Source organism: Stegastes partitus, unplaced genomic scaffold, assembly GCF_000690725.1.
Source record: "Stegastes partitus isolate 25-593 unplaced genomic scaffold, Stegastes_partitus-1.0.2 Scaffold983, whole genome shotgun sequence".
Taxonomy (NCBI): domain Eukaryota; kingdom Metazoa; phylum Chordata; class Actinopteri; family Pomacentridae; genus Stegastes; species Stegastes partitus.
The window spans coordinates 52,589-71,221 of record NW_007578714.1 but is presented as its reverse complement, the minus strand read 5'-3'; the positions used below and the strand labels follow the sequence as shown (position 1 = coordinate 71,221).

The 18,633-nt window shown below is 39.7% G+C and overlaps 2 protein-coding genes across 2 annotated transcripts in view; one reads left to right on the top strand and one right to left on the bottom strand.

The window, feature by feature from the left end:
- fndc7b (fibronectin type III domain containing 7b) overlaps positions 1-10,885 on the top strand; it is a 53,117-nt gene extending 42,232 nt beyond the window's left edge. Inside the window, exons 46-59 of the mRNA XM_008294667.1 lie at positions 47-307; positions 1,505-1,765; positions 2,070-2,330; positions 2,451-2,708; positions 4,416-4,679; positions 4,860-5,120; positions 6,134-6,394; positions 7,095-7,355; positions 7,467-7,724; positions 8,528-8,788; positions 8,971-9,258; positions 9,598-9,834; positions 9,968-10,033; positions 10,133-10,885. Coding sequence (XP_008292889.1) covers positions 47-307; positions 1,505-1,765; positions 2,070-2,330; positions 2,451-2,708; positions 4,416-4,679; positions 4,860-5,120; positions 6,134-6,394; positions 7,095-7,355; positions 7,467-7,724; positions 8,528-8,788; positions 8,971-9,258; positions 9,598-9,834; positions 9,968-10,033; positions 10,133-10,413 — 3,479 coding nt within the window. The 3' untranslated portion in view covers positions 10,414-10,885. The remainder of the gene's footprint in view (positions 1-46; positions 308-1,504; positions 1,766-2,069; positions 2,331-2,450; positions 2,709-4,415; positions 4,680-4,859; positions 5,121-6,133; positions 6,395-7,094; positions 7,356-7,466; positions 7,725-8,527; positions 8,789-8,970; positions 9,259-9,597; positions 9,835-9,967; positions 10,034-10,132) is intronic.
- A 1,341-nt stretch (positions 10,886-12,226) lies between these two features.
- On the bottom strand, positions 12,227-13,470 carry LOC103366825 (trace amine-associated receptor 13c-like). Its single transcript, XM_008294666.1, has 2 exons — positions 13,301-13,470; positions 12,227-13,037 (listed from the first exon to the last, which is right to left on the bottom strand). The coding sequence occupies exons 1-2, from the start codon at positions 13,468-13,470 to the stop codon at positions 12,227-12,229; spliced, it is 981 nt and encodes a 326-aa protein (XP_008292888.1).
- Between the last annotated feature and the right edge of the window lie 5,163 nt (positions 13,471-18,633).

Sequence of the window (18,633 nt, the reverse complement as noted above, 5' to 3'; positions counted from 1 at the left end):
GTAATAAAAGTGTTACAACAGTCCTTCCTCCCTCTCTCTCTCTCAGTTCCCTGCATTCCAGACATTGGTTCAGTGATTTTGGATTGCTACACAAACTCGGCTCTCTTGGACTGGGCCTACACTAAGGGCGCCATGTTCTACAACGGAACAGCCCGATCCTCTAGTGGCCACATTTCCATCTGCAGCTCCAACTACACCTACTGTGAGCTGCGGGACCTGCATTGTGGCGAGACATATACTGTGACCACTGTGGCCTCCAATGGACAGTGCAGCAGCCCCTCCAGCATGAGTTTGCAGGTGACATCAGGTAAAAGAAAGAAGAAAAAAAAAGCCCACTTTTTAGCAGCAAAAAGAAATTGCAATTTAAGAGGTAACAATTTGTTGTTTTTGTTTTCATCTTGCCACAGTAGTGGCATCAGTAAATACGAGACTTAACACCGCTGTTAAGGGGTCAAAGTACTTTGTCTGAACTGCTTGCTAGATGACTACATGGCTTCTAAAACCTCATTCCCCTCACGTCAGATGAGGAATGGTCTGCAATTTCTTCTATAAATTTCTGAAACCAACAGTGTAACATTGGTGTCCACCTCACACACTGTTTAGTCAGCGGTGTGGATGTGAAAAAGGAGCCAATGATTGAACTGTTCTCTTTCGATCTTTTTTTCATACATAACACCTTTCTTTAGCTTTCTAGCTGAACAGTGAAGCGCAACAGTACACAGGACAGAGTGACGGAAAATGTTTAAATATCCCCATATTTAAACAATATTGCTTCTACTTCCCTTTTTGTGACAGCCAGCTTTTCACTTTGCCTTTGAGTGTGGCTGTTCACATCAGATATACTCGTCTGGTCAGACAACAAATAGGAGTGGTTACCAGTGCAAAATAACAATAACAATATATACATGACAATGGATATTATCTAACTTTTTTTTATTTTATTTTTTTTTATTTGCATAAACAATACTGTCACAGTGTAGAAACTCTGACATATGACAGGCAATCATGCATGTTTTTTCATTTTTTTTCCTGTACCAAATGTTGCTTGATAAACTTATAATAAGGTTCTGAAGCCTTATATACTATAAGCCATAGTGAACATGAATGTCTTTCCTAACAAGGGACAAAATATTTGTTGAGACATCAACTGAAATTTCAGTTAATATGGATGCTTATGAAAGATTGTGATGGCTATCAAAGAAAAGTTGGTTAGAGATACATTAGACCTTCTGCCAGGACATTCATTCATTCAGTAATTAATTTCCACTTGGTGCCATGTAAAGTATCACTTTAGAGTCATGTAAAATCCCAGTTCATCACTGGGCCTCCTGTCATCTCCTCTGTACATCTGTAGCACCAACATCTGCTGCTTTCTCGTCCCTAAGTTTTTAAAGTCAGAAATATTCCCACCTGACTAAGTACACAACAAGCTACTAGCATTACTAAAAAAAAAAACCTCCTCTGGGATTTATTTCAAACTTTTCCTCTCTCTTCCATCCACCAGTGCCATGTCCTCCTGAGGGTGTTATGCCGGTACTGAACTGCTCTACCAACACAGCACAGGTAGAATGGCAGACCAGCAAGGGGGCTAGTTCCTACATTGTCCAAGCCTTCGGTGTGGAAGAACACAAAACTGGCTGCGAGTCAAAGACGGATTCCTGTATCCTCTCAGACCTCAAGTGTGGCTTCACCTACGACATCATTGTGATTGCTGCTAACAGCATGTGCAACGTGTCACAAAGTAAAGTGATACAGCTCAAAGCAGGTAAGGATAAGTGGCCTTATGGGGTGTGACAACATGATGGATAACTATGTTGCCAATAAAGCTCATTTTGAAACCGTTCTGGAAATACTTGTATGCTATGTCAGGATAGGAGTAACTATACATACTATACCCAGTGTTTGCAGTATTTATTCAAAAGAAAAATTTCATCTTTGTGATGTTTTATATGCTGTCTAACAAGTATTTCCACGATGCTGAATGATCTCCACATATGGATAATTATTGGATCTGTGCTGATCCTAAAATGTTATTCAATACTGATACTCTTGTGCCTGTGCTCCTTCAGTGCCCTGCATACCTCAGCATGTGGAGGCCCGGGTGGTTTGTGAATCTGGTGGAGTGGCAGTTTCTTGGGAACGGAGTAAAGGGGCTTCATCCTACACCTCATTCGCCCAGGGCATGGCCGGCTACGCTTCCACACACAACAGCAACGAAACAACTAGCCTGTTCAATGACTTGCTGTGCGGCCATAACTACTCGATCACTGTTAGTGCTTCAAATGGCATATGTAGCAGTGCAGAAAGCTCTGCTGTGGATATTGATACAGGTAGAATCAAGATTTTATTTATTGGTTTTATGTGGAACCTTTAATCGACATAAACTGACATGTTTGTCTATACTGGAGCTCTATTTTTTTCCTTCTTTTTTCATCCCTGTCCGTCTGCAGTGCCATGTGTACCACAGAACGTAACAGCAAAGATGATGTGCAGCAGCGACACAGGAATGGTGTCGTGGGAAGAAGGGGAGGGTGTGTCCTCCTACAAGGTGCACGCTTTTGGACCGGATGGTCACAAGGTTGAGTGTAACAACACTGGAAGCAGTTGTCAGCTCCCCAGCATGCACTGTGGCCAGCTCTACAATCTGAAAGTTACAGCTAAGGATGGACGCTGTGATAACAGCCAAGCCAATCTCACCCTGCAGTCAGGTACATATGGATGCTCATAGAACATTGATCCTTAGTGCTTTCACACAGAATTATGATGCTGATTTTGTTACTTTTGTTAATAATTATTTAGAGGGCTGACAGCTAGCATTACAGTACTGTCTCAAGAGAAGTGGAATAGTGCTGTCAGGGCTCCAGACAAGCTTTTCTACAGGTAGCACTGGTACAACTTTCTTTGTTGCTCACACCAGCAGATAATTTGGTCGCCCCACCCCACCCCCTCATGTTGGCACAGCATTGTCATAACTATTAATCCACCGTAAATGCTGATGAATAGTTTTTTCTGCATAACCTAGTTATGTTGCATTGATTTTCAGTGATACAAGACTTGATATTTGTAAAATAGTTGAATCTAAAAATAGATTAATAGATAAACTATTCCTTTTCTGCTGCAAGGTGCTCGGTGGTTAGCACCGTCGCCTCACAGCTAGTCCCGGTGAGGACACCTGGGATCTTTCTGCATGGAGTTTGCATGTTCTCCCCATGCAGCGTGGGTTCTCTCAGGGTTCTCCGGCTTCCTCCCACAGTCAAAAAACGTGTTTAGGTTAATTGGTGATTCTAAATTGTCGGTAGGTGTGAATGTGAGTGTGCTTGGTTGTCTGTCTCTTAAGTGTAGCCCTGTGATAGACTGGTGACCTGTCCAGGATGGATAGTCCTTTTCTGATCTCATCCATAAACTGGACACAGGTTAAACACTTGAACATCTGGTACATTTAACCTATGTTCCCTAGATGCCTCACATTTTATTTTATTTTAAGAGCGGAGTGCATTTTGCGTGTCGGCAGTCTTTCTCTCCACCGGCCTCCCTCTCCCTCCTCACAGTGTTGTAAAAAAAATATATATACAATCAGCTATAGATGGTTTCTACATTGGAACAATGAAATTTTATATGTCAGGCAAGGAGACATTACGTCAATGAGGAAAAAATAGTACTACTTTCAGCAACAATAGCTACCTGTGCTGACGGCAGGGGCACCAGATCAGCCTAATGATAATCATACACTCACACAAATGCAGCATAGCATATGCAACCTTTTTGATTGCAGTCTGGAGCCCTGGATATGTTTCTAGTGGCATGGTGAAAGTGCCATTAATAGCTGTCTGATAACTTCATCACTTGGTTGTTGTTGATGCAAGTAAAATAAAGTGTAACCATTATCATTAATAAATTTATTTACTGTTATTTACAGCAAAACAGAAGAGGACCAGCTAAAAATATCACATTTATGTGTCATAGTTCCCTGGTTTGCTATTACATCACTTTCGTTATAGTGTGGAAAAGCTGGTCGTCTAGTGTTGGAGCTTGATTGCATTTTTATTAAACCTCAGTCTGATATTGAATTTATTCAGTAGTTTCAAACCCCTTTGATTATATTTATCTTTAACAAATGTAATAGAGTGCTTGAATGTTTTTGCCCAGTATAAAACACTGCCATTAAAATTTTAAAAACTCCAGATAAAAATGAATAGTCTTCTCACATGTATAAAAGTTTCTTCTAATTCGCAAAACAATAGGACTCATACAGTATCACATGGTTACAGTGTTTTTGAGAAGTTCGCTAGGGTGAGCCTGTTTTGGAGAATAATATGTCGCTGACATATGAATTGTTTTAACTTTGTCATACATGCACATTAATAAACTAAAGTACACACATCTAATTTTTTGTCTTTTCTTTTTCCCTCTCCCAGTACCTTGTAAGCCAACCAATGTCAAAGCTTCCCTACACTGCCACTCAAACTCTGCTGCAGTCACATGGGAGCGAGGCATCGGAGCACATTCCTACGTTGCAGTGGCTGTTACAACAGATGGAAGTCACCAGACCAAGTGTAACCACACTATGACGTACTGTGATCTAACTGACCTGCAGTGTGGACAGACCTACAACATAAAGGTGTATGCCAAGGATGAGTCCTGCTCTAGTATGGCCAGTGACGAGGCTTACGTGCAGACAGGTATTGTAAACACTGTGAGGGGCATATATCAACTCACTCTAAAGACTTTCTACAATAAACATGGCAATGACAGTGTGAATTAACCACACGGTGATGCAGGTCAAGTTACTGGTTGAGAAGTACTAAATTTACTCACTGCTAATATTCACTCTACCCCCCTCCTTCTCTTTTGTCTGTCAGCTCCCTGTGCACCTCAGAATGTGACTGTTGATGCACAATGCACTAAAGACGCCATGGTTGTGTCTTGGTCTCCCAACCCCGATGCCAAGTATTTCCATGTGGCAGCGGTGAGCAACACCATGGCGAGACTCTACTGTAACTCCAGCGGCACCACCTGCACTATGAAGAATCTACCGTGTGGACAGAGCTACAACATTACTGTGATTTCTGTTAGAGACGATTGTGAGAGCAAACCAAGCCCAGTGGTGAAGACTTCTTCAGGTAAGCTCCAAGCAGTCACCCATTTTCTCAAATTCCACATCAACACATGTTGATGTTTGGAAAACGTGGTGCACTTTATTCACGTGTTTGTAGTTATGAAGACATTAGTGGAATTATTTTTTTTTGTTGTTTTTCTTCAAGTTTAGGTAAAAACAGCACTCACAAGCTCATGTATCCTCAGTTCAAGACAGTGTTGGTTATATTTCAACAAATGTTTTTAAAGGATATTATATAGTAAAGACAAGGTGCAATATTATAGAGAGAAACCCAACAGTTACCTCATGAGCAAGCATTAAATAGGAAGTTACCTCTCTTCCTAATTTACAGCATTTGTAGTTCAGAAATCCATGTTTTTATGTAACGTACTACAATTTGTTTTTTAAATTGGGAAAAGCAACACAGCATTGGGTTAAATCACTGCAAATGCTGCAAAGAGACATGTAGAAGATAGATTATGTCACAGATTTTTACCTACAGTATAGAAACGTATAAACATCTTTATGCATGGACACCAATACTTGCAACAAATACAATATGTGTATTATCTGCAGGCAGTAAATGACAGTTACAGTTTTTCTTTTTTTTAGCTACTGTTTACGTATTAGATGTTTTTCCTTTTTTAATTTAACACTTGCACAGTAAAAAAACACAAAAAATGCCACTTGCCTCCAGAAGACTTATCAGTATAAAGTCTTGACATCTGCAATCTAAATTTCTGCTGCTGTTAATGTCACTGCCGACATGTTAAAACTTAAGTCCCGCAAAATGCAAATTTCCTTGTTTGTGATCCAAGCTTATCCTGCTTTCTATAGTCAGGTTGATTGACGTCTACATTAGTGAAATGGCAAATGAAGTACACAACACTTGGATTCAGTTAGGAAGAAAGTTAACGTGCACAAATTCTTCTTTTCCTCTTCAAATTTCCCACTCAAACCTCTCTGATGTAATAATGACTAAAATATAGATTTTCTCTCAAGCTGCATGCTTATTATTGTGCATTTTACCCTCAACAGTTCCATGTGTGCCCATGAATCCCAAGGGTGATCTGGACTGTGTATCTAACAATGCATGGGTGGAATGGGACGATTCAAAAGGAGCAACCAGCTACTTTGTGCTAGCTCAATCAGCCGGTGGTCACAGCTCCAACTGCACTGCCCCCTCCTCCCACTGTAAAGTGCCAGATCTGGAATGTGGGACAGTTTACACCTGCCATGTCACGGCTATGAACAAGTACTGCAGCAGTAATCACAGCGCCACCTTTGAGATTGAGACAGGTATGTAACAAGAATCTTTACTCGCAAGATACCAGCTACGTGAAGTGTCTGGTGTTTTGGTTGCTAAGAACATTTTCTAGTATTTTATCATGTCAGTGCATTAAAACACAATTAAGACTAAAGTAAAGCAATTAATCCAACACTGTTACATTGAAATGTTTGGGTTAAATCTGTTAACCCATAAGATGTTGTGACCCCTGACAGTGTTTAGTTTCCCTCGTTACAGCAAACATTTTTCATCAAACAGTGACTTACCCATCTTGATTATGAATAACTGTTAGTTATTATTATTTCACAACCAACAAGGATTAAAGAAACACACAACCCCATAATCAATTACAACTTCTGTAATAAAACAAATTAATTTACTTGTAACCCCTCAATTTCCTCCTGTGACCCTCTGGACCGTTTGTCACCCCTCAGCTGGTAAGAGCTGGTTGATGTTTTAGCTTAACAGCTGATTATCTGTGTTAATACGATTTATTACAGGAAAAATTATGAGCAACAGTGGTATTATAGTATAGCATCTTCTGTCTGGAAATTATAAAAAATAAAAAACTGCTGCTAGAAAGCACCTTTGAAACTTTTATGAGGACAGATTTGTGAAAGATTAGTAGCAGAATATTTTAATCATGTTATTTTGCTAATAATTTCTGAAGCAGTTTTTAACATTTTCTTCTGTATACACCCTGTGCACTAGGACCTTGCGCTTTAACATCCATCAATGCAACAACTGAGTGCCACAATGACACCATCCTGGTTGAATGGGAGGAAACAGTTGGCATTCCCATTTACCTGGTGACCGCTGAGGCCGACGACCTAACCACCATTTCCTGTAAAAGCAATTCGAGTTCATGTTTACTCAAGGGCGCACTCTGTGGCACGCACTACAGCGTCATAGTATCAACTTCTTCTGATAAGTGCAGCACCCTCAGAAGCCCTCCAAGGAAGATTAAAACAGGTATGCTTCAGTTGACCAGTATTGTCTTATTTACTTAATCACTCACTAAAAGGAAACACCACAGTGGATTCTAAGTACTGTTGAGATATTTAAAGTTATTGTCTTTTTTAGTGCCCTGTGTCCCAGGAAATGTGACAGTGGTGCCATCATGCAAGGAGAATGGGGCGACTGTGACATGGGCACACTCACCTGTGGCCGTATCTTACAACCTGACAGCAACAGGAAGCGATGGACACGTCGTGAATTGCAGCAGTAAAGTGAACAACTGCTCCTTGGCCGATCTTCACTGTGGCCAAATGTACAAATTAATCATCACGGCCAAGGGACACGACTGCACCAGCTATCCCAGCATTTCTTCCTTCAAAACAAGTAAGACAGTGGTGCTCAGTTATTTTTTTAGTGTTTTGAATTTTTTTTTATATATTGAGAGAAATACCAAGAGGCTTAAGGTTAGCTTCAACTCACTGGCCACGTTTACACATAGGCGGGTACTACGGATCTACGTTTTTAAAAATATCATTGTTCACACCACATCGTTTTCAAAAAAAATCTTCATTTACACAAACCCGCATAAACACGTCATAAAGAGCTGCTATGAGCATGCCAAACCTATAGGGGGCAGTGTAACGAGAAGCATAAAGCCATGCTAGCCAATCAGAATCCTAGCCAATCAACTAATGGCACAAATTGCTTCCTGTTGCTTCAACGATAATGGCACGAAGGTCGTTTGTTTTGTTTGGACCGACAGAGAAGTGTTTGCATGAACGTAAAAGCAAGCACTGCTTTAACAGCGTCCATTTCCATCACAGTAGCCAAACTGTAAACATGGGTCGCACACATATGACACTGATGACACTTTTGTTGTGTACTGTGACGTCAAACTCTGTTTCCTCCCGTCTACATGCACACATAAAGACAGAGTTTTACTGTAGGTCTGGTACAATATACAGTTACAACGTGTGATGTTATATGGTAATCATTGGAATTAACACAAAGCAGTCACTCTTGTGATTAGATTTTATTAATGAACAGCTACTCTCTCTCTTAGTTCTCTTTCAGTTTCTTTTGAGCAAACATGCTTTAAGTTTACCTCATACTTAAATTTAGGAACTGCAGACTTTCTACATGCTTAACTCCCTGACAGAAGTCCTTCTCTCTCTCTTTCCTCTCAGTGCCCTGTGCACCCTCTGGTGTCGCAGTGGATCTCGATTGTGAAACACACTCCGCCATGCTGTCTTGGTACGCCACTGAGGACGCCGTGGAATATTTTAGCTGTGCCCAGCCTATGAAGGGAGACGCCCTGTACTGTAACAACAATACTACTTACTGCATCTTTGAGGGCCTGGAGTGCGGTGAAATTTACAATTTCTCCGTTCAAGCATCTAATGGCATCTGCAACAGCTCATTTAGTCCACCTCTGCAGGCCGGAGCAGGTAATGACACAGTGAATCATACCCATATGCAACTGCCGAATAACAATACTCATATTACCTGACTGTGTGCCAATGAATTATAAAGGATTTTGTGGAGAAAAAAAAAAAAACTGTTTCTGTTATTTCTAGTCCTACATAATGGAAATTTCCCATTAGTAAAATACTATCTCCTGTCTCTTCAGCTCCATGCCCTCCAACCTATCTGAATGTCCGGATGCAGAGGATAGACCAATCATATTGGGCCATGATATCATGGGACAGAGTCAATTGTTCTGATGTCGAATACTCGGTGGAAGTAATCGGACGACTCAATAACAACTCACAAACCTTGATGAATATCTCTTCCTACTGGCTACCCAGACCGTACTTTGAGCTTCCGGTGCCATGTAGCACAGCTTATAACGTGACTGTACGTGCCAAAAACTCAGCTGGGGTCAGCGAGCCGTCCACTGCCTTCAGTGGAGTCACAGGTACTCATTCCTGACGTTATTCACAATCGTTGTTGCATTTCGTAATAAGTAAGTGATCTTTTTATACTTAAAATCTGAATAACAAAACACAGTTATATTGATATGCAGTGTCTTAATAGGAGAAGTTGTGATTGTAGACGAATAGCATGCACTTATTTAACACTTTAAAATGTCCTGTATTTAGTATGTAATGAAGACATAAAATATCTAGACAGTGCTTACAAATGCTTAATATAACATGCTACCAAAAAATCAGCTGAACAGCTTATTGATTAATTGTTTTACATATAGCCTCCCCCAGTCCCTCTGTTAATAGTGTTTTCATTGCTCCTTTCCCAGTCCCCTGCCCTCCACAGTACGTAAGATACACCGGTAGCAGACCACTTGCCATGCTGTCCTGGAATGCGTCGGTGTTTGCTACATGGTACACCGTCTACAATGTATCAGGAGGAAGCCGCATGGTGCTTTGCAACACCACCGAGCTCTCCTGCCAGCTGACCAACTTCGATCCCAATGCCACTGAAGTGACAGCTAGCAATGACGTAGGGGAGGGCAACCCCAGCCGAAATATAACAGGTCAGGCACAGGGCAACGATCTGTCGTCAGGAGCCTCAAATGTGTATTTAAGTACAGTTGTTAATTAAATGTTACTACAGATCCAGTCTAGTTTTAGAACATTTCTAATGTGTGGTTCTCTCATCTTTTTCAGGTCCCGGGGTATCTCGCAGAAGAAGAGATCTGCGGACCACTCAAGTCTTTACCCGATTAGAAGAAAGTAAGTGTAGATTTCTTAGAGTGTTACACAACTTTGGAGATGGTTTTGTGCACCTCATCAACCATCTGTTTGTCTCTCATCTCCGTCTGTCTCTGTTAGAGCTTGAAATGCCAGAAGGGCTGACGGTTACAGCAAAAGGAGTTACCTTGTATGTGAATTGGAAGGCGATGCAGGGCGTAACCGAGTACACACTCGTCATTCATGAGAAGCCGAGAGAGCAGTGGACCGACGTGACGCCCATAGTGAGAAGTGTGGAAGGTACCTTTCATAAAGAGACTGGCCTCAAACCCTGGACTAGATACTGTGTTAAGGTGGCAGCCAAAAATGGCATGAACCACAGCAACTACCCTCACAAGTGCACAAACACTAGCAGCTCTTAATGAAATTATACGCATTCACTGACACTGGACTAAACAGGATTGCCATTATAGTGGTTCTTTATTTGTCTTCTCCACTCAGTAGCTTCCAGAACAGAATTGTTACTGGTTTGATCTTTAAGGACTTTAGGAGAATAATTGCAAAAAAAAGAGTAATCACAACTACAAAGCAATAACAAAATTCTTCTGATTCGGGGTACAACTTACATGTCACACACAAATACTGATCAAACCTCTCAAGAAGCTTTAGATTGAAATGCTTATGAATCTTTGTTAACAATAGTTTGTATACCTTTTCATAATTGTGGCTGATATCATAGCAGCATGTGACATTATAGCTGTGTAATAAAGTATTGCTGAGAATATATTTATCTAAAATGGTTATATTTTTTGCGGTTGGTTATTAGATTCTCTGGATGATTGTTAAGCCCAAAAAATGTAGTGTAAACTAATAAACTGATAATTTATCAAGCAATATTGTTAAAACCATGCAGTATATTTTCTTTATGATGTTCTATATGACGTTTCATTTTGTGAACACTTTGACAGATCTTTTTTTAACTATTCCGGAAAAAGGAATTTAAAAAATGATCTGTGAAACATTAAAACACACCTCTGTATAAACTGCAGTGTTGAAAAATGTCCTTTTTAAAAATCTCTGTGTGTATCTAATACATCCATGTGGTCATGGATTGGTTCTTGAGTTTGCAGGGCTTCCTTTTAATAAGGTAAACAGTATCATAGTGTATGAACCTTTTATTTTCTGGTTTTAAGACATTCAGCAATGTGTAGACAGGTGTGAGGTTCAGTACTGTTAAAAGTCAGTCAGAATTTAACAAATCACACAAAAGTTCTTTTAATTTCTATAGATGTGAACTTGATATCATGCAGTTTAATTTTCTGTCAGATGTTTAAACAGACTGTACCATGCAAACATTACTGCTTTCCCTTTTCTCACAGCAACATCGTCTTTCAGTCTACAGCAGCCCATTTAAAAACAAAAAAAAGCTGCTTGTAGAGCGCAGTGCAGAGTATTTGCACACTTTTTGTAAATTACATTTATTGCTGTTCAAGACTTTAACATGAGACGTTTACTGCTCTTTCTTGAGCAGAACGAATGCACAATAAGGTGTTTTAAATAAACATCAATATTATTTTTTCAAGTAGTAACAATTAACACATAAAACCTTACATAACTGATTTGGACAAGGCAACAGAAGTATGTTAAACGAAGGGTCCCTGCATCATGTCAAACATTCAGATCTTTTATAATTATAAAAAGAGTTTTTCATCTACAAATTTACAATCTTTAGGAAGACCACAGGCATCTATAATAACTGTGGATGCTGCTGTAAAAAGTGGCACCGTTCTGTATTTGTTCTGACTTTAAATTTTACAACGAATTTCAGAACTGGCTGAGATAGTAAAATGCCAGATTATATGGAATCAAGCACAAAGGATCAGAGCACTTCCAAATTATATTTCAAACAAAATTTAATTTCAAGCACAAAAAGAAAAAAGTGTTCTTGATTCATGACTTCGTTAATGTCACTAAAACTGAAGTATACTAATGCTAAACACACTGAAAGGACACGTGTGAGGAATTACATTGTCAGCTTGTTTCAAAAGTGTGGAAGCTTAAATTCGGAATGCGTTTCTCTCTACTGTCCTACCAAAGGAAGTGCAGTTCACTTTTTACCTTTTTCGTTAAAATGCATTGTGAGCTGATAGTGAAAGCAAGCAGTTTACTTCACCTTCAATTAGACTGGGTTCACTATTATCCCATAAATAAGACAGGTAATAAACAACGTGTTGCTTAAGTCTGTACTATTTTGGTGTTACGGGAACCGGGCTGCAGTATCTGAAGACTGACAATGAGTGTAACAGCTCTTCTGAACCACGGGTAGAAAAAGGCATAGATGAGAGGATTGAAAGTGGAGTTAATATAAAACAGCCATATTTGAGCTGATGAATTAGCACCTACGTTGCCCTGCACTGCCAGCGAAACACAGTAGTATGGAAAGAGACACAATATAAACACAAGAAGGACAACACCAAGAGATCTTGCAGCCCTCAGCTCAGATTTCTTAATGGCTACTGCTTTAAATTTGACACATGCAATTTTAGACTGCATTGCGCGTGCGTGTGACACGGCCACTGCAAACACTCTCATATAGAGAACCATGATGACAGCGACAGGGCCGAAAAAGGTGAGCATCAAGTCTACTGCACCTGAAATGAAATGAATGTTAAGTATACATTCTTGGTGGCAGGAATTAGACACACGTGTTTGTGCGAAGTGGTCTTTCAGTATGACAAAGCTGTACCAAACTGAGCAGACCCAACACAGAGACAGAGCGGTTATAACTCTGCTTGTTGTTATCATGGAGGAGTAGAGCAGAGGATTACATATAGCCACGTAGCGGTCCACTGATATGAGAACCATGCTCCCGACGGAGGCAGAGGTGAGGATGAAGCTGAGCAGGTAGAAGTAAGCACATGTGGTTTTACCCAGAAACCAGCAGGATTGCAGGGCGACGATCGCGGTCGGCATCACTGCGACGCCCACGAGCAAGTCAGACACAGCCAGGGAGAGGATGAGGAAGTTTGTGGGTGTGTGGAGCTGCCTTGAGGGCGAGATTATGATTAATGATGTTTTCTTCATGTCCCTAATATTCAGTGCAAATGCTTTAAGATTAGACACATGTAAATGTAAAAATATTTGTAAAATAAATCTACATATCAGCTGTAAACAATTCAAACTGGTAATTGTGACACATTTATAGAGAAACACCTGAGAAGAGCTTAGCTTTTAAAAAAACACAATCAAAACATATGGTGACAGCAAATGAAACCCCTACACACAAGATGTTAAGAAAAGTGTCCGTGCCTGAAGTGGGAGATGGAGATGACAACCAGCAAGTTGAATATCACAGTGAGCAGAGCGATGCAGCACAGCAGTGATTTGATAAGTATGACTTTGGGAGTACCAGGCATCCATTGACAGGAGGTGTTGAGAGGGGAGATGCAGAGAACAGCTCGCTCCAATGTCTCCACCATCATTCAAACGGTGGACTGCAGGTCTGAGCAGAGCGTTGCTGAGCTCTGGCAGCCCTCTGATCTGTGTTGTCATGAGATATTTGTCTCTTACCCTCTGCACTTCCATCCCTTCCCCTGTTGCGCTCCCTCTCCCTCCCTCCTCCCATTGCATCATTCACCTCTCTGCCTTATTTTGATTTCCTACCGGTCCCCTCTTTTTTCCTCATTATCCTTGTGAGTCTTCATTTTCTGGTTGTTGCTTGTATCCCAAAAAGCAAAAACAAAACATGAAAAAAGGTCAACAATAAAACATTAGAAATGACAGTACGTGACATTACAAAATGTTATAAAAATGCCAATCTGTACGTGTGGGTTTTTACAGGTTGAGGCATTGAGTGAGCTGTCCTGACAGTAAGGGGAGGTTTGTTCCACAGCATTGGAGCTGAAACACCAAAAACATGGCCCCCCTTTGTTTTAAGCCTGGACAGTGAATTTTTAAAATTTGTTTTTTTACCAGTCACTGACTGGTATAGAAAAAAGGTGTTAATAGTTCATGTCATGTAGATCCTGCAGAAGATTTAGAGTACACAACAGAATCTTAAATGTTGTTCTACAATGAATGGCTGACCTGTGTATTTCAGCCAGGACCAGTTTGTTGGGTCTTGCTGCTGTGTTTTGAATCAGCTGTAAACTGGCAATTGCTGCATGATTTAAGTGAGTAAATGAGTTACAGAACTCTGGGGGAAGAAAATAAGGGTGTAGCTGCTCTTTCAGTTATGTATTTGGGGCGCATGAGTTGAAATTTAGCAATGTATCTCATCTGTAAATTGCAGGATTGAGCCAGCTGATAGCTCCATGCTGGATGTTCGAGGTCTAAGGTGAGAAGAGTTACTGTTAGAAATATGATCAGCACCAATAACCAGGACCTCATTCTTATCTGTGAATTAGAAGCCATCCAGCCCTAATGGCAAAAAGGCAGTAATGCAGAAAATCCAGACTATAAATAAAAACTGAACAAAACAGGGCCACAGACTGAGCCCTGTGGAACTCCACATGACAATAAAACAGGAAAAGGGAGAGTCATTATGAAAACCAGGCCTCCCATGTACTGTACGCTCCACAAGTCTTTTCTCTTGTTTCAGAACTTTCAAAGCATGCATCTCTTACTATTTGACTTAACAATGGCTGCACACCCCACATCATTCACTCGCCCAGAAGGCAGTCGGTACAGTGAGGACGTGTGGTTTCATGTCAGTGTGGGTTCCTGGTCATCTACCCCACTATCCCCACCCAACCATGCTATATAAATAAAATCCAATTGAACAGAATTGACATGAGGCAGCTGAACAAATGAAGGTGTAGAGTGAGGAAAACGTCTCTGTTTAATAAGTACGATGAAGACCAGTTCAGAACAGTTTCACTGAGGCCCACCTAGTTCCTGAGTCGTCTGAAGAGAATGGTAAGAGTTTCAGCAACATTAAGTGAAGTACTTTACAACGCTCATGAGTTACTGTGACATTTAGAAATATCATACAGCCTATGGTATTTTCTTTCCCAAAATAGAAATCGTGGCCTTTCAAATGCACATAAATCAGTGTGAATTTCTGACTTGTTTGTAGATATATTGTTATAAAACAACATTTTGTTATAACAAGAGAATGTCTCCTTGTGACAAAGGGACCTGATTATTTTGATGGAAGCATCACTTTAGAGTCACTGCACATGAACGTAAAATTATTCTACGTGATCACCTTTATCCTGTGATGACACATTTCTATCAGGATGGAATTGGTGTCTTCCAGGATGACGATGCCTCCATCCATGGGGCTCCAGGGGTCACTGAATGGTTTGATGAGATTGATGTTGCTCAAATCTTATGGCCTTCACAGTCAACAGATTTCAAACCAATGGACCACATATGAGAGATTTTGGACTGATGTGTTAGACAGCTCTCTCTGACACCATCATCATCCAAACATCAAATGAGGGAACATCTTCTGGAAGGACGGTCTTTGATGTCTCCAGTAGAGTTTCCAAGACTTGGAGAATCAATGCCAAGGAGAACTGAAGTTATTCTGGCGGCACAACACTTTGTTAATTAATTTGTCATTAATTTGTATTTTCAATATCTTCTGTGTCATGTCCTGTTTGGAGTCACTGCTTTCATAAGATGCTTGTGTATCCTGTATTGTTATAAATGAAACTGAACCCTACATTGCTGCAGCAAAATGTGGCTGCACAAGGTGATTTGATGTTCTAGAGTTTAAAAAAAAAAAAAATTAATTCACACACTAAAAAAAGTATTGAGTCAAATTTAACCTCACCTTGGCACCCAGTACCGAACAAACAACTTTCCCCATCCACTGGATCATACCCTGAAACATCCTTTGATGCAGCATTTTTAAGGTGCAGCTAAATCAGTTTTTAAGTTTTCATGTTATATTAAGTGCATTAGGAGTCACAGACTTGTGTCCTCATATCTGGACCATGTTGACAGTGTTTTGTTTTCCACATGCTTTGTTTTGATCCCTGATTTTGGTGTTAAAACCAAAGTGTCTGGTGGGTAAAACAGCCTGTACTGCTTTGGGAATATGACCCTCCGTGTTTCCAAACTGATATTGCATCATGTGTTGATGACATGTACCTTGTGTAAATGTTTTTCTAACACCTTTGATTGGAGCAACACCTCTGTGGTCTGAGACATTATCTGTCAGCAAAGTGTGAACTAGCTGTGATGCAACATGACCCATGGTTTGTAGTATAATGACAAGTTGTTTTTTTAGTTTAGTAAATATAAAATTTGTCTGTTTATGCAGTGAGTGTATGTGGTGCAGCATGATTTTCTCACCACAATAACTAAATAAACTATTGTTACAAACAACATTCAAAGAGTGGTTTATAAGAGCTAAAAAAAAAAGAAAAAGAAACATCTTTTGAAGTGAAAATGCCACTTTTTTAGTTGTCAAAGGTGGCTGGTTGTTCTATTGGATAAAACACCTGATTTCAAATGTTGGGAAGGCAAAAAGAGGAGCTTTCATGACATTAGCTTGGAGTTTAAGACATGTTTGGTGTGTTATAAGACAGACAATTCATCATTGAGGTTAGGAAACAATAAATGCTGATCAACTGGTGGAAGTAAAGAAAAAATCATAGGAATTATAAAGTCAAATGGATTCTGATAGATAGATCCCTCACACACCCATGGCAATCCTCTGGATTTATAAATTCTTGAAAGTGTTCAGTCGTGCCCATATTGTTGGACCAGTCGACAGACAGACTGAAATCAATGCTTTAGTGTAGGGTTAGGGTTTGATATTACAGGGAAAACGCATTGTGTTTTCTTGCACCGGTCAATTTTGAGATTTTGAATTACTTTCAAAAATAGATATTTAGGTGTTTTTTTCACTGCATTTTGTCTATTAAAAATATATGCAGATTAAATATGCCAATCTGTATAAATATGACTAGCAGACACATGGCAGATTAGACAAGACAAAAATAGAAGCCATCATTCTTGTCATCAGTATGTAAACAGGATGTTATATTACATGAACACCAAGTTAGAAACACCTTTGACTTCAGTCTAAAAGCTTATATATATAAATAATATCTATAAATCTATAATAAATCATCTTGTAGGTTCTTAACCTTAACATTTAACTTATTTAGGTACATTTGTGTAATATATATTATTGTAGGTTCTTAAATTTAATTTTGAATTTATTGGATACATTTGTATAAATAAATAATATTGTACAGTTAAGGTAAAATTTGTTTACAACATTTTTTTCTGAAAAAGTTGTCAATGTGGATTATTTTAAATATCTATATAAATACCTGTTACTTGACTAATAAATGTACTAGGTTAGTTTTTGGAGTCTTTCAAGATTTGTTAGTTTTAAGGGCAAGCCTCTGCCATGCTGACTTTGCATACATTAGAAATGAGGTATTCACAAATCAAGACTCTCTATGTGCTGTCGTATTATGACATAAAACAGCAGTGAAAACTGAAAGCAGGCCATTGCTAGAGAGCAGGGTTATCCTTGTCAAGTCTAAGTGTTTCTGTATGTAGGATCAGTGAAGCAGGACCACCCTCTGACAGTGTGTGTGTTCAACAGTCACCTGACACTTTTCCTGTAACTGACACTGCTGCGCTTAGTTTCAGTCTGTGGTGGACGTTAGGAGGTGGTGACACACTTATCATCACACAACACCAGTGCTGATCTGTTTGTGTATTTCCCTTTAAATGTTTCCTGCCTTAAATGATTGAAGTGTCTTCAAAAAATACACAAACAGAAGTCCAAATGAATTAGTAAGCCTAAGTAACAAAAGAAAGTATGCAATCGCCCACATGCTCACAACTCACTGATGCAGTTAATATACAGTATTATTGTTATTTATATTTTAGTGTCTACATGTTCAGGTCAGCTGCAAGGTGGCGCAGTTGGTAGCACTGTTGCCTCGCAGCAAGAAGGTTGCCGGTTCGCGTCCCAGTGGGGGCACCGGAATCTTTCTGCGTGGAGTTTGCATGTTCTCCCCGTGCAGCGTGGGTCCTCCTGCTTCCTCCCACACAGTCCAAAAACATGTTGAGGTTAATTGGTGATTCTAAATTGTCCGTAGTCTGTCTCTAAGTGTGGCCCTGCGATGGACTGGCGACCTGTCCAGGGTGTCCCCTGCCTTCGCCCTAAGTCGGCTGGGATAGGCTCCAGCTCCCCCGCGACCCTAATGAGGATTAAGCGGTGTATAGAAAATGGATGGATGTTCAGGTCAGAAAGCAAGATGTGTGTGGGTTGTCACATAGCAGAGAGAAAAACACAATAACCAAAAAAATCTAACAGTTTTTGATCATTTAAACCTGATTTACATACATACATACAGTGCTTAACAAATATATCAGACCACCACCCAGTGTCAGGTTTATGCCACAGCTGCCCCAAATTAACAGCATTGGTAATTACAAAAATCCTTTTTTTATGTTTCTGTAATGATTAATACACCAGAATGTAGAAGCTCTTTAACCAAAATGATATTTTTAATGCTAAAATATATTTTTTATTGTTATCTATGAGTTTTCAAATGTACTGTTTTAATAAAACACAAATATTGTGATTATTAATATTTTTATTTTGCTAAATTAATTTTGGATTTCTAATAAAGGACATTCAAGAAACTAAATAAATATAT